This window comes from Beta vulgaris, chromosome 3 (genome assembly GCF_026745355.1).
Source record: "Beta vulgaris subsp. vulgaris cultivar EL10 chromosome 3, EL10.2, whole genome shotgun sequence".
NCBI classification, from domain to species: domain Eukaryota; kingdom Viridiplantae; phylum Streptophyta; class Magnoliopsida; order Caryophyllales; family Amaranthaceae; genus Beta; species Beta vulgaris.
Genome location: NC_079204.1, coordinates 34,141,110 through 34,154,765, shown reverse-complemented (window position 1 = coordinate 34,154,765; position 13,656 = coordinate 34,141,110). Strand labels below are relative to the sequence as shown.

At 35.8% G+C, this 13,656-nt stretch overlaps 1 protein-coding gene across 10 annotated transcripts in view; it reads left to right on the top strand.

Annotated features, from left to right (window-relative positions):
- LOC104883506 (uncharacterized) overlaps positions 1 to 12,409 on the top strand; it is a 65,248-nt gene extending 52,839 nt beyond the window's left edge. For 4 of the 10 annotated variants that reach the window (XM_048641387.2, XM_048641385.2, XM_019247371.3 and 1 more), the window contains 19 exons: positions 632 to 757; positions 930 to 1,040; positions 1,218 to 1,316; positions 1,783 to 1,902; positions 2,076 to 2,192; positions 2,328 to 2,408; positions 3,111 to 3,230; positions 3,448 to 3,567; positions 7,534 to 7,653; positions 8,995 to 9,054; positions 9,145 to 9,237; positions 9,451 to 9,561; positions 9,740 to 9,859; positions 10,044 to 10,148; positions 10,412 to 10,516; positions 10,620 to 10,772; positions 10,869 to 11,021; positions 11,118 to 11,270; positions 11,364 to 11,688. In XM_048641387.2, the coding sequence (XP_048497344.1) occupies positions 632 to 757; positions 930 to 1,040; positions 1,218 to 1,316; positions 1,783 to 1,902; positions 2,076 to 2,192; positions 2,328 to 2,408; positions 3,111 to 3,230; positions 3,448 to 3,567; positions 7,534 to 7,653; positions 8,995 to 9,054; positions 9,145 to 9,237; positions 9,451 to 9,561; positions 9,740 to 9,859; positions 10,044 to 10,148; positions 10,412 to 10,516; positions 10,620 to 10,772; positions 10,869 to 11,021; positions 11,118 to 11,270; positions 11,364 to 11,461 (2,165 nt within the window). In that variant the 3' untranslated portion in view covers positions 11,462 to 11,688. Of the gene's footprint in view, positions 1 to 631; positions 758 to 929; positions 1,041 to 1,217; positions 1,317 to 1,782; positions 1,903 to 2,075; positions 2,193 to 2,327; positions 2,409 to 3,110; positions 3,231 to 3,447; positions 3,568 to 7,533; positions 7,654 to 8,994; positions 9,055 to 9,144; positions 9,238 to 9,450; positions 9,562 to 9,739; positions 9,860 to 10,043; positions 10,149 to 10,411; positions 10,517 to 10,619; positions 10,773 to 10,868; positions 11,022 to 11,117; positions 11,271 to 11,363; positions 11,689 to 12,037 lie in introns of those variants that run through there. The other 6 variants (XM_048641386.2, XM_048641388.2, XM_048641389.2 and 3 more) reach the window with 6 other exon arrangements.
- Positions 12,410 to 13,656: the final 1,247 nt, after the last annotated feature.

Below are 13,656 nucleotides of genomic sequence, written 5' to 3'. Positions count from 1 at the left end.
AAAATGTGTTGGAGGATATCGTGCTTATAAGAAGGGAAGTAATGTTGGAAAGGAGGGGGACGTAGGCTATAGTGTCTTCTTTAAGGTTGTCATTTGGAGGAGAAGATAATTAGGAGTTAGAAGTTGATTATTGTTCGCATCCTGAGAAGAGGAACTCTATGCAGCAAATCCCGTCCACGAACTCGTTTTCTATAATGGTTGGAAATGGGGCTATAGTTTTCTAGCCGATGCACATGAAGAGTGGTGCTCTTTTGATTTCATGGAATCATTTTGATTGCCATCTACCATAATCTGTTGGTTGTTATTATCATGAAATTAAAGATCAGTCGAGTTGTAACAGATTCTGTAGTTGCTGATTGAGAAACCCGAACACCGCATAAATAGTACATCCGTTCCACTGCATCATCCATCGTGACTCTCCGTGCTAGAATATTGTTTTCATGTTACGTCCTTTGTTTTTCCATGTTGGTCAAATATACTCTAGTAATTGATTGTGGTTCACAAAATGTTGGCCGCAAAGATTCCATACATCTGCCACAATGTGATCATTGCCGTGAATGTGACCATTTCCGCTTTTTTTTTTTCTTTGGTGATATGATATGTTTAGTAAATTGCATATTTCATTTGACAGGACCTCATGATGGTACTGCTGAAAATGGCACTGTTGCTGCTTCGAGAACCGCCATTGCTGTGGGTTCTGATATTGCATATGCTTCAACTTTGTATTTAAGGTCAAGAGAAGATGAACATTTTCGTGGTATGTGTCAAACAAATTCTAGTTCATTATCTCAAAGAAGAATGTACATCACATTCTAATAATATTTGCATGCCTCGCTAGGTATGATCATAATATTATTCTACCGTTACTTTCGAACAGGGGTGTATGGAATAAATAGTTGGACTTGATTATTTTGCGTTTGCTTTTGCAGGACGTGATGATGGAAAAGTTGATGATACTGATGCTCCCACAACATCCAGAATTCTAGGTTCGAGTACTGCAGCAGCTTCCAGTTCGGAATTAAATGTGGAAAAATGTCGTGGTGTGTCTCAGTCTTAAACATGGTTTTCCACTGTTTTAGGTTCTTTTTATAGATTTTGGATTTTCTTGTTTTAGTGGGGGTAGATTTAAGATGCTTCCTTATTATTTCTGGCTTATATAAGAAAAAAAGAAAAATTATTGTAACAAATGATTTTGCGATTTGCTTGTCCTCTTGCAGAGCATGATGATGGCTATGCTGAGAACGCTGCTTGTGATTCAATGTCTGATGCTGCAGCAACTTTCACTTTAGCACCAAAAAAGCAAGATGACTTACACGGTATGTCTGAAACAAATTTTTGTTATGACCCCAGAAAAATTTCCTTATTTGTGTTGCTTCTTTGCAAAGGAATTTATTAGATTGACAATTTCTAGCTGTTGTAAGCATACTATTGTTTTGGTAGATTGCCCTTGCTAGCTGATTACTCTTTCTATTTCTTTCTAATTTACTCACTCACTCCGGGGAAAAACCAAGGAGGAAGCCCAAAAGTAAGAGAGAAAAAATGAAAAGATGGGGAGAGAAACTAAAAAGGTTGCGAGAGAAATTTTATGGTGGGTTATTATATGAAGAAATGGACCACATGGGTGTAAAAAGAGGAGTATAGATGGGACGTATTACCAAAAATAGAAAAAGCAACAGTGTAGATTAAAAAGAAACTAATCAAAAAGGAAAGTGTGTAGATTGAAAAGAAACAAAGGGAATATAATATTCCAGCATCAGACTGTAATATCCATGTTTGCATCAGGGTGCGTTGATGACAATGGCGAACTTCAGACTGGTGATGCTCCTGCAGAATCCTGTGTTGTACGTTCTGTTGCTGCAACAAGTATAACTTCGATTTTGAAAGAGAAAGAAGAGTGCCATGGTACGTCATCTACAAATTTATGTATTTTCCTGAAAGAATGTCAGAGTGTTTAGTTTGGGTTGCTAGTAGTTTTGGCTTGTCTTTTTAGGTTTCTTTTTTATCATATCCAGTTTTAAATCTCATATTTATCAAACTGTTACCCAGACATGCTTAAAAATTTTGATGTTCTGTAGGAGTTGATGACAATGTTGAACATGATGTTAGTGATGCTCTCCCAGCTTCATATGTTGTAGGTTCTCTTACTGAGACCAGCACAACATTGATTTTAAGTGAGAAAGAAGGTTGCCATGGTATGTCACAATATTGTGCAGTGTAAGAGTATGCTATTGTTGCTATATTTGTGTTGTTCCTGATGCCATGCTTTTGGTAGTAATATTATAAATGCTATGTAAACATGATATGGTGACTTGCCTGTTATTATGCAGCGTTTGATGATCAAAAAGCTGAACATGAAGCTGCTGATACTGCAAGAACTTTGACTTTGGAGTCGAAAGAAAAATTTTATGGTATGTTTTAACAAAACTTTTCCACTTTCGGAACATGTTACTGGTTAACATGAACAACCCATCCAAAGTCAACAAAGTCAATCAATATACACCCTGATATACAATGGTTCTGAGCATCGAGTTCATTTTTCATTCAATCAATATACACCCTGATATACAATGGTTCTGAGCATCGAGTTCATTTTTCAATATCTTTCATAAATTATCCTATCATGTTTGATTGCTAAATTATGAGGCATTCAGATCCCGAACTTTGAAGAAGGGTTGAAGAAAGTCTGCTATATCTCTCATTAGAGATTGGTTTCTCGGCTTCTTTTTACCATTGTTTAGACTTCGTCTTTGTATGTGTCGTAGATCTCAAAATTCATTATCATATGCTGTTTGTAAACTTTCCCTAGGAAATGTTTTTTTTAATGGACTTCTTTCCAAATTCGATGATTACTTATTTAGAAGATGGGCTATCGTCTAAATCTTGAGCAACCCAAGCTTCAGTGTTTGTAAAGATTGAACGATTGGAGAAGACGTTTGACTTGTTTGTCTTCCATTTCATTTGAAAGGATTAGGATATGTGAAATAGAGTAACCTCATTATTTTTCCAGGAGAAAAATCACGCTGACTTCAAAAGTCGGGGAATGTACTAAAGGGTCCTTAATGGAGAGTAGAGAATGTTATCAAACGAGTGATTTTCATGCCTGGTTGCAGGGTCTGAAGATGGCTATACTGAAATCGATGCAGGTGATACTCTCGCAGCATCCCATGCTGTAGCGTCAGATACCGCAGTATATGTAACTTTGGAATCTGTAGAAAAAGAAGGCTTCCGCCGTATGTCTTAAACGACTTTTGGTTAAGCATTTTACAAACTATACCATCACTTTATTTGGTGTCATTGAGTTGTTTCTGCACAGCTACATTTCCCAGTTGGTTAAGCATGTCTCTGTTGGTCAATTAATATGATAATGTCTAATTACCTCAACCAAAATTTCAAGAAAATAGATCTAATGATTCTGCATGATTCAGTAACAAGCCTATTCATTTTCAGGCCCTGGTGTTGGCATCGCTGTACTTGATTCAGGTTATACTCCTACAACTTCACATATTGTAGGTTCTAACGCCAAAGCAGTTTTGAATTTGGAAGCAGATGAGAAAGAAAAGTGTTCTGGTACGTTTTCAACGAATTTAAGCACCCTAAAAGACTTACTGTTAGGTTCAGGTTGCTCCTGAAAAACAAACACAGTTTGTTGCTGATGTGTGAAATGCCTTTGTTGATTAATCTTATCCTGTATGACCATCAATATGATCATGGAAAAGAAAAGGTGGAATAATATTCCTTTTCGTTAGAAAGTAATCTGAATTTTCTTTTGTAAGACCTGATGGTGTTGAACATGATATTGATTCCCCTCTAGATTGAATTAATCTCTTACGAATTATTGTACAACAAATCACATGCCTAGATTGATTTACTACACTCCCTCTCAAGCTAGATAATATATGTCCTCCAGACTAAGTATAGTACTTAGTTTAGTGAGATTGGGCTGAATCAAGGCTTTAGTCAATATGTCTATTGGTTGTTGCCTAGATAGAACATAGTTGAGTGAGATTGCCGTGCTTTTAATTTTCCCATTGATGAAGTGTCTATCAATCTCCAGATGCTTTGTTCGATCATGATGGACTAGATTTTTGGCAATTGCAATTGCTGACTGGCTGTCACACATGATCTAGACGGTTCCAATCATAAGTTCAGTTAGTAGTCGTCGCCTAGGTAGTAAGGAAATGGATACGGGGACGAATACGAGTATGGGTACGGGGACGGAGAACGGAAAATTAAATTTTCAAAAAATGGGTACGGCATGGATTCGGCAACAAATAAAATAAAAAAATAATTTCTGGCAAAAAATTACTTTATTTTTAACGATTCAAAGTGTCAAAGTAAATCTAGAAAAATATTATTGTACTTTTTAACATTTATGTTTTCCTTCTAGTAGATAAGAAAAGCTGGCATAAACAAAAAATATATGAAAAAGAAAAATATCTTTAGAGACCAGTAGACCACATGCCAAAGGGAAAAAAAAGGGGTATTCGTTATTTAAAAAGAAAAGAAGAAAAGGTCAAAAGATGTAAAATACAGCGGGCAACCATACTTAGTTTACAGTGCAACAACCAACAGGTGCCTTTGTTTAATGATATCACGTGATAGTACTAGCTATTTATTTCTCCTCTCTTCTCTCTCAAACTCAATCACGATTCACGACAACTGCTATTTCTCTCTCTACTGTTCATCCTTCTCCAATGGCGTTGTTGTCGCCGGCTACTTCCCGGTGGTTTATTGGCTGAAATTTCAGTGAAGAGCAAGGGGACGCCTCTAAACTTGCTTCAGCCGTCCCCAATACACGATTAATTGATCTTAATTTCCTTGCACAGCAGTATCTTAAGCCTTTTGATTTCTCCTTTATGATTCCCTGTCGGAACTCTGACATCAGCATACACTATTACAATCTTGATTCTCACATCTGTAAAGTGTTTGACAAAATAGAGTATGCTCTCCTGTTGTCTAGGAGTATTTATCCTCTTTTAAGTACTTTATTGTATCTGTCAAACCATGCTCTGGGAGACTGTTTAAGTCCATATAATGCTTTTCTCAGCTTGCGAACCTTCCCCAGATTATCCTTGGTCTCAAAGTCAGGAGGTATATCCATATAGACTTCCTCGATTAGATCTGCATTGAAAAAGGCATTCTTGACTCAGGTTGTAACAGTGGCCAATTCTGATAAGCTGCAGTAGATAACGAGACACGAATTGTGTTAAGCTTTACCCAAGGAGCAAAGTCTCGTGATAATCAATTCCATATGATTGATTAAACCTTTTAGCCACTAGTCGAGCTCTGAATCTATCTATACTTCCATTTGTCTTTTGTTTGACTGAGTGTATCCGTTTGCAGCCCACTGTCTTCTTTCCAGGAGGTAGTATCGTTAATACCCAAGTGGCAATTTTCAAGTGCAATATATTCTTCTAAGGTTGCCTTGTGCCTCTCCTGAATCCTGAGAGCCTCATAAATTGAGTTCGGAATTGTGAACTTGTGTCTAAGGATGTCACAAATGCAGGGTTGTTGGAGACGGATCCGTGTAGGAGATGAAGATGCAAAAACAATGTTGAGTGCATGATCAAACACCTTTTCGTTGCCAATTGGAATATCCATTCGTCAACACGTGATTGAGGAAAACATAACTGACTGTGGATGTTTAGGATAGACAATTGGAAATTTAAGTTCGGCTTGGCTTACGAGAAATTCTTGACCTTGCTGATGTGGTACAGGCAAATCATCTGTCTTCCTTTCATAAACTTTTACATCATTATCAGGAAGATGCTTAGGGTAGACAATTGGAGATTAATCAAACATGGAAGTTGATGTATACATATGTTGGATCAAGTCTGAACTTGAATCTACAACTAAGTATTAGAGGTATATGATCATTGTGATGGATGAGATAAAATGGAGGTGATCTAGGATGGTGAATTTGGCTCAATGGGTGATGGCCCGCTTCAATTTTGAATTTCAATTGTGTTGTTCTCCATTATATTCTAGAGCATCCATAGTATTATAGAACTTGCATATAGTTGGATAGAAACACCTGTAGCCTTTTTGATTGGCTGAATATCCAGGACACATTATGGTGCACGAGCATCACGTTTGATATGAACAAAAGCAGTACAATGAAGGAGTTCGAAAGCATTTTTGACTTTAAAAAGTTTGCAAGGGTGATTTTAATTTGAGAACCCGAGAAGGCATACGTCAGATATGCTGCATTGAGAATAGCTTCATCCTAAAAATATTTAGGACATTGGTTTGAAAAAGTAAAGATGGAGCAACCTTAAGTACATGACAGTTTTTACATTCAGCTAGTTGTACACCACCATGAGACTTGAGATAAGAACGAAGGGTTAAATTCAAGAAGTGTTTGGTGATAGGCTAAAGTCGTATCACCTAATCAAAAATAACCTAAGGTCCGCTAACTAGTAGTCAGGGAAGTCAGAATCGAATCCACAGGGAGAAGTTATAATATCGTATTTGAACTCTAATATTACACTAACGAAATCAGATGAATGTTTGTGTTACTAAACTAAGCAGATAGCAGAATTAAATATGAAGGTGTAAATATATTAATAAAGTACTAGAATCATGGATCACTATGCATACAATTTGGGAAATCAGGGTTTTTAACTTACTGTTGATACCATGAAGCTGTTATGATATATATGAAAGATGCTTATTCATTTCTGGGGACTGGTACAAGTATATATATATATATATATATATATATATATATATATATTATATATATATATATATATATATATATATATATATTACACACACACACATAAAATTCTATACATATGACCTTGGTTTTGATACACATCTTAAGTAATACATTCTTAGATTTGTAATAGTTGCAATGTTTTGACTTTCGCGCTTGACGATACACAACTTTGGCCATTAATATCACTAATTACCTATTTGTGAAAATTATAAGAAGTTGAAACCTTGTAGATATATATTGAGATAAATTCAACATCTTACATTCTTAAATTTGTATTATATGTTAGTCAAAACTCTCGGTCAAAGTAATTATATGAATAGTGCAAAGGTCAAAATGTTGCAACTATAAGAAAACGAAGGAAGCAGAGGGTATTAGAATATTAAGTAACTAAGCTCCTAAGAGTTTGCTCTACATTATTGTAGAGCTAATCACATGTCTAGATTGATTTCCTAGTATTCTATTGTTAAAGTTGATCTGAGAAAAACATAGAAAGTATTTATATTATAGGTAAAGTGTGTGGGTCTTTTAATTGGGGTGGGGGGCTATAGTGGGTTTTATTTTAGTGTTTCATCATTTTCACTAAAGGTGTGAGGTACAATTCTAGAGTGAGAAATGATAAAATAATAATGAGTTTGTGCCTAAAATGCAATTGTTGCAACTAATATGAGACGGCCGAATCTTGAAATTGTTGCAAGTAATATGGTTTATGTTTGGGATTATCATTCACATTTTCGAGTCACCATCATAAAAAAATGGCAATTTGAGGGAAAACATGCTGACACGATTATATAAATTGCATTTCTGTGTAGGACCTAGTGAGAGCAATGCTGTACTTGGTGGTGGTGATGCTTCATTAGAACTGTGTGCTTTAAGTTCTGATATTGCTGTGACTTCAATTTTGGCATCAAAACAAACAGAAGAGCACCATGGTATGTTTCGAGAAAAATTTCTGTTGCCTATCACTGCTACCAATGTCAAAAAGGATACAATATTACTGCATGTCTTTGATGTAGGAGCAAATAGACAATTCAAATTATATAGGTGGGACTTTTCTATATTTGGGTCTAAGGTGGCAATATTTACATTTGGGTATATGTTAATATGGGCTGAAGTTTGTGCATGTGCAAGAGTTTGTGAAATATGATGGGCTGCTTGATTATGATGATGATGGTAGTGTCGTAGTGAAGTGTTGATATAGTGGCTTTATTTGCTCTTTATGGGAAATGTATCTGCTGTGTGGGTGTTGACGTAAGCTACAAGCCCACCTTAGCTGATGAAGCATCTAATTTTTTTAGAAAATAATCAGTGTTAGTTTTAATTTTTCCGTAGGATATGTTAGTAACAGTACAGGTCTATGATTCTCAGAAACAATATTTTGGCTGGCCCAGCAGTGTCGATACGACTCGACGGCTGAAAGCCTGACACAGACCCAGAATAAGGATCAGCTTTGTCAATTTGTACTATGACTAGCTTCTTAGGAACTGAAAAATAGAATTTTTTAATATATATTTCTGATATTAGTTTTCCTATGCAATTTATGCATCTTCTTTTTCTCTGCACTTCTCTTATGTATGCTTATCAAATGTGCTAATGGTCTCTCGTTTTCTCACATGAATTTAGAACAAGTTTTTACATTTTTGTATCCCCATAACCGTGTTCAAAGTTCAGAAGGTGCCTTTTGTATCCAATTTTCTTTCCGAATTGATATTTGGATTTTGGAACATACTTTGAAGTTTTACCCTAGACTCAATGTAAAAATGGTACTGGCTCTTAGGAATGTATTGTTTTGTTTTACTTTGAGAGTTGTGTTATTCTAGGGGTATTATTTTGTAAACCCTATATAAAGTTGCCTTTGTGTGTTATTAATTTTTACTGAATTACATTATGAAAATTGAGATTTTATGTTTGCTTGTTCATGCACGGAGTCCGAGGACTTGACAACTTTGCAAGGCTTCATTCCTCTTGTCGCTGTTGACAAGAATTCCTCATTACCTGCTAATTTTGAGTTCTGTCCTTGTGCTTCTATTTTGCATTTTGAAAATTTTTATGAGGCTTCAACTTATTTTACAGAGCCTAATAATGGCAATGCTGAACATGATGCTGGTTGTGCTCCCAGTAATCTCCCTATTGTAGGTTTTAAAACAGAGGCATCTTCAAGTGTAAAAGAGTGTCATGGCATGTTTTTAAATAAATGTTAGTTGGCATCCAAATGACGATAGTTGGAATAGCTCCTAAGTATGTTCTATCCCATGTTGCCTGTTATTTCACAGATCCTGATAATACAGGGACATCTTCAAGTTTGGAATCGAAAGAGGTAGAAGAATGTCCTGGTATGTATTCAACACATCTTAGTTAGCATCCAAAAGTCAGAATGGTTGGAGTATCTCCAATAAATGTTCCTGCCCATCTTGCCTTTGCAGAACCTGATCATGGCGATGCTCCCACAACTCTCTACATCGTAGGTTCTGAGGCATCTTCAAATCTGGAATCGAAAGAGACGGAAGTGTGTCATGGTATGCTTTAAACAATTCTTTTGTTAGCATCCGAAAGAAGGAATTTTGCTAAATTTGTTTGATTGTTTCCAAAGAATGCGACTTCCTACTCTTGTATGTTTGTGTCTTTGTCAATTTAAATTTGCCTCGTGTATAAATAGTACTATCCAGCTTTTACTGTCAGAATCAAGTTAAAGAGAAATAATGCAGTCTGAATGTGTAAGTTTTTTTCAGGACATGTTGATGAGTATGCTGAAAATGTTGCAGCGGATGCTCCTACTGTTGTAGGTTCTGGTACTGCTCTAAGATCATCCTTGGATTCAAAAGAGACAGAAGAGTTATGTGGTCAGTCTCTGTAAGAGTGTCATTGCTCTTTTCTTTTGGGTTATTGGGTGTTCCTAAAGAATTATGTCTATACTCGTATATAATTTCGGCATGCCTTTGTTACAACCTGTCACCATTGAAAGTTGTAAAGAAGGGAATATTACACTAGCATGATGCAGTAATACTCATGTTCATGCAGGGCACAATGATGGCCGTGCTGAACTTGATGTGGGCAATGCTCCCACAGCTTCCATTACTGTAGGTTCTGATGGTGAGCCAGTTTTGACTTTGAATATAAAAGGGAACGAAGACCGTCAAGGTATATCATATACTAATTGAAGCTTTTTTTATTTTCAACATGCTCTGTCTCGTGCTGCTTAACAAAAGCTGTGACTGTACTACCTTTGTTTCTAATTAATGGTCCACTAAGTCTCAAAAAATTAAAATTAAAAGGGCAAGAGAATGTCCGAACATGTTTAACTCATTTGGATGTGGTTTTGCAGGGAGTGGAGAGGGCATTGCTAAACAGGACGCTGTTGATGCTCCTCCAGCCTGTACTATTGGTTTTGATAACAGAACAGCTTCAACTTTTGATCCGAAAGATGGAAGTGAGTGTCATGGAATATCTTTTTAAAGATCTATGCTCAATATGTCTAGAAATATGTCATTGCTTATATATCTGATTGCTCCGGAATGACTTTCTTAATGTTATCGGCACCCTTATTTTGGTACACTGCTACAGTTTCTGATTATGACCACCAAAAAGGAAAGATAAAGATACAGCTAAAGTTCTAGCATCATAAATTAATTTGCATGTTTTGTAGTCAATTAGTGGTATTTCTTACTCTTGGTTGTTTTGCATGTCCTTTAGGGCCCGAGGATGCCAATGCTGAACTTGATGCTGGTGCTGCCCTCATAGGCGCTGATATTCCAACAGCTTCAATCATGGTACCAAAAGATAAAGAAGAGTGTCATGGTATGTCGTCCAGCAATTTTTTAAGCTTAAAATCTTGTAAAGGTCCTTTATTCTCAGTTGGATTACTCCTCAAGTCCTCAAGAATGTACTCGTTGTATTGCAGTCCCTGATGATGTTGATGCTGCAAAAAATGCTGGCGCTACACCTAGAGCTTCCTGCGTTGCTCATACTGAACTGGATGCTGGTGCTGTCTTCAGAAGCACTGATATTCCAACAGCTTCAACTATGGTATCAAAAGATCAAGAAGAGTGTCATGGTATGTCGTCCAACAATTTTTTAAGCTTACAATCTTGTAAAGGTCCCTTATTCTCAACTGGATTACTCCTCAAGAATGTTGCTTTTTATATTGCAGGCCCTGATGATGGCGATGCTGCACAAAATGCTGGTGGTACTCCTATAGCTTCCTGCATTGTTCATACTGAAATTGATGCTGGTGCTATCTTCAAAGGCGCTGATATTCCAACAGCTTCAGTTATGGTACCAAAAGATCAAGAAGAGTGTCATGGTATGTCATCCAACAACTTTTTAAGCTTACAATCTAGTAAACGTCCCTTATCCTCAGTCGGATTACTCCTCAAGAATGTTGCTTATTATATTGCAGGCCCTAAAGATGGCAATGCTGCGGAAAATGCTGATGGTACTTCTACAGGCTCCTCTGTTGTTCATACTGAACTTGATGCTGGTGCTGTCTTCAAAGGCGCTGATAGTCCAACAGCTTCAATCATGGTATCAAATAATCAAGAAGAGTGTCATGGTATGTCGTCCAATAACTTTTTAAGCTTACAATCTTCTAAACACCACTTATCCTCGATTGAATTACTCAAGAATGTTGCTCTTTATATTGCAGGCACTGATGATGGCGATGCTGCACAAAATGCTGATGGTACTCCTAGAGCTTCCTGCGTTGTCCATACTGATACTGCAGCAGCTTCAACTTTGGAATGAAATGGTTTAATAGTGTCATGGTATGTTTTAAAACACTGTAGTCTAGTCTCGCTTAAATTTTGTTGCTACTATCTGTACTTGACATCCGTGTGTCACTTTCTAGTTATATTTTGGCACTTTGTGGTGTTTTTAAGAAAAAAATTGAAGTGTGGCCATGGCATGCTGTGCTTGTAAATTAATGTTCCAATCTATACTAATATATTAAAAGGCGTTCCGAAGAACGTATATGTGCCACGTGTCACCCTCCTTCATCCAATTACATTATATCCAATAACATTACGTAAAGATTCGAACCTATAACCTCAAGTATGAAAGTAAGAAATCCAACCATTACTCCACCATACCATTATTGATTTTGTAATCAAAATAAATGATGACATATGAATGGAAAACGTTTGAAATACATATAATGAATAAGATGACTTTTTAAATGAGTATGAGAATACTTATTTAACTACTAATAAATTGTAGCAAAGAGAAAATCCGAGGCATCGCCCGGGCCTAAATACTAGTTATCAGTATCAAAAGGTGAGCAAAGAACTAGAATGCCAACATTTATTAATTTGCATGATCCAGGGGGATGCTTGTTCATTTGGAGGGGATGATGATGGCAATGCTGACGATGGTGGAGTGCTGGTGATGCTTCTACAGCTTCCGGTTAACAGCTTTGGGTTCATACTGTCAATATTTTAGATTGGATTCCCGGGTGCTGGTTTTTAATCTCGCATTTAACGGGAAATATGAGCAATGATTGACATGTAAGATATCTTCGATACGAGGATAGTTGTAGGATGTGTGTAATTTCTAGGCAATATAAATGAAAGAAATAATAAAACAAAGAAATGAACCAAATTTCCGCTCATGAGTCATGACTAATCCTGTAGTCCTGATAGAAAATTAAAAAGCACTCGCAAATGCTGTTTGATTTTTTGATTGTTCAAATTAATACTTCTTCCGTCTCATAATATAAGTCTCCTTTCTCTTTCAAGTATTTTAAAATACAAGTCTTATTTGTATTTTCAATTAATAATTATGTTCGAAATATATTCATGAAAATAATTTAATTTTTCGAAAAGTATTCATAATTAAAATGAAATCTTTTACCGCATTGAATTTCTTTACACATTAAGCAATGCAACTTAATGTTCAATTTGTATTTTTTGCTAAAAAGAAAAAATAGTGTAAGTGTTTTTCAATAAAAATTAATATTTTTATTCAAATAAAATAATTTTACACTTTAACTTAATTTCGTGTAAATACGGAATCAAGACTTATGTTATGGGACGGAGGGAGTACAAATCAACGGAAAAAAATAATATATTTGATGAAGGATTCCATTAGTTTTTTTTACCATAATTTCTCCTTGTCACACTTCTAAGTTGCCATTAGTAGCAATTAAACAACTTTATTTTTAGTGACCATAAAAAAATTGTCAGTAGTAGCAATTAAACAACTTTATTTTTTTGAAATTACCAGCTTTTTGGTGGATGTTTGCTTTTTCTAGTTTTTGTTTCATGTCAAGAATGAAATTTCTATTTCTTCTTTATTGGAAAGCAGTATTACCCAATTATTGGCTTATTACATGACATTACTTGACATCTCTCTCTATTTGTGAGAGCGAAGTTATGTTAATTTCATAGGAAATTTATTTGTTTATGAATATTTCCAATGTGTTGTAGCAGATGTCAGTTCTATGACTACTATTTGTTGGAGCAAACATAATTCTATTTATTAATGCGGGTTGGGGGTTCAATTTATTATTCTTAGATGATGTAAACTCAACTTTGTTAATTACGTGTTTTAATGTTGATCATGGTTTGTGTTCTATTGGGTCTTGAGACGATTTATCTTTACTATTATATTGTTAGGCGAACAATTACTTTTATCAATTGGTCAAACAACTTTTGAGGTGTAGAACCACGATGAATGAGAAATGTTGAGTGTTAAGCTATCTTTTTTATTGTGATTATGATGCTAATTGAGTCGAGCAGCTCGCGAGCAACTTGTGATTGACTCAGTCAATAATCGGTCAACGCTTAACTTGAATTTGCTCGACTAAAGTTTGTGATCGACTGGAGACTTTAACGAGTCGAGTTGAGCAAGCTCCAACTCGACTCGATAAGTTCGCAAGCAACTCGTTAAATTTTTTTATATAAATAGTTGAAATGAGAATGAAAAAAAATATACATAAAAAG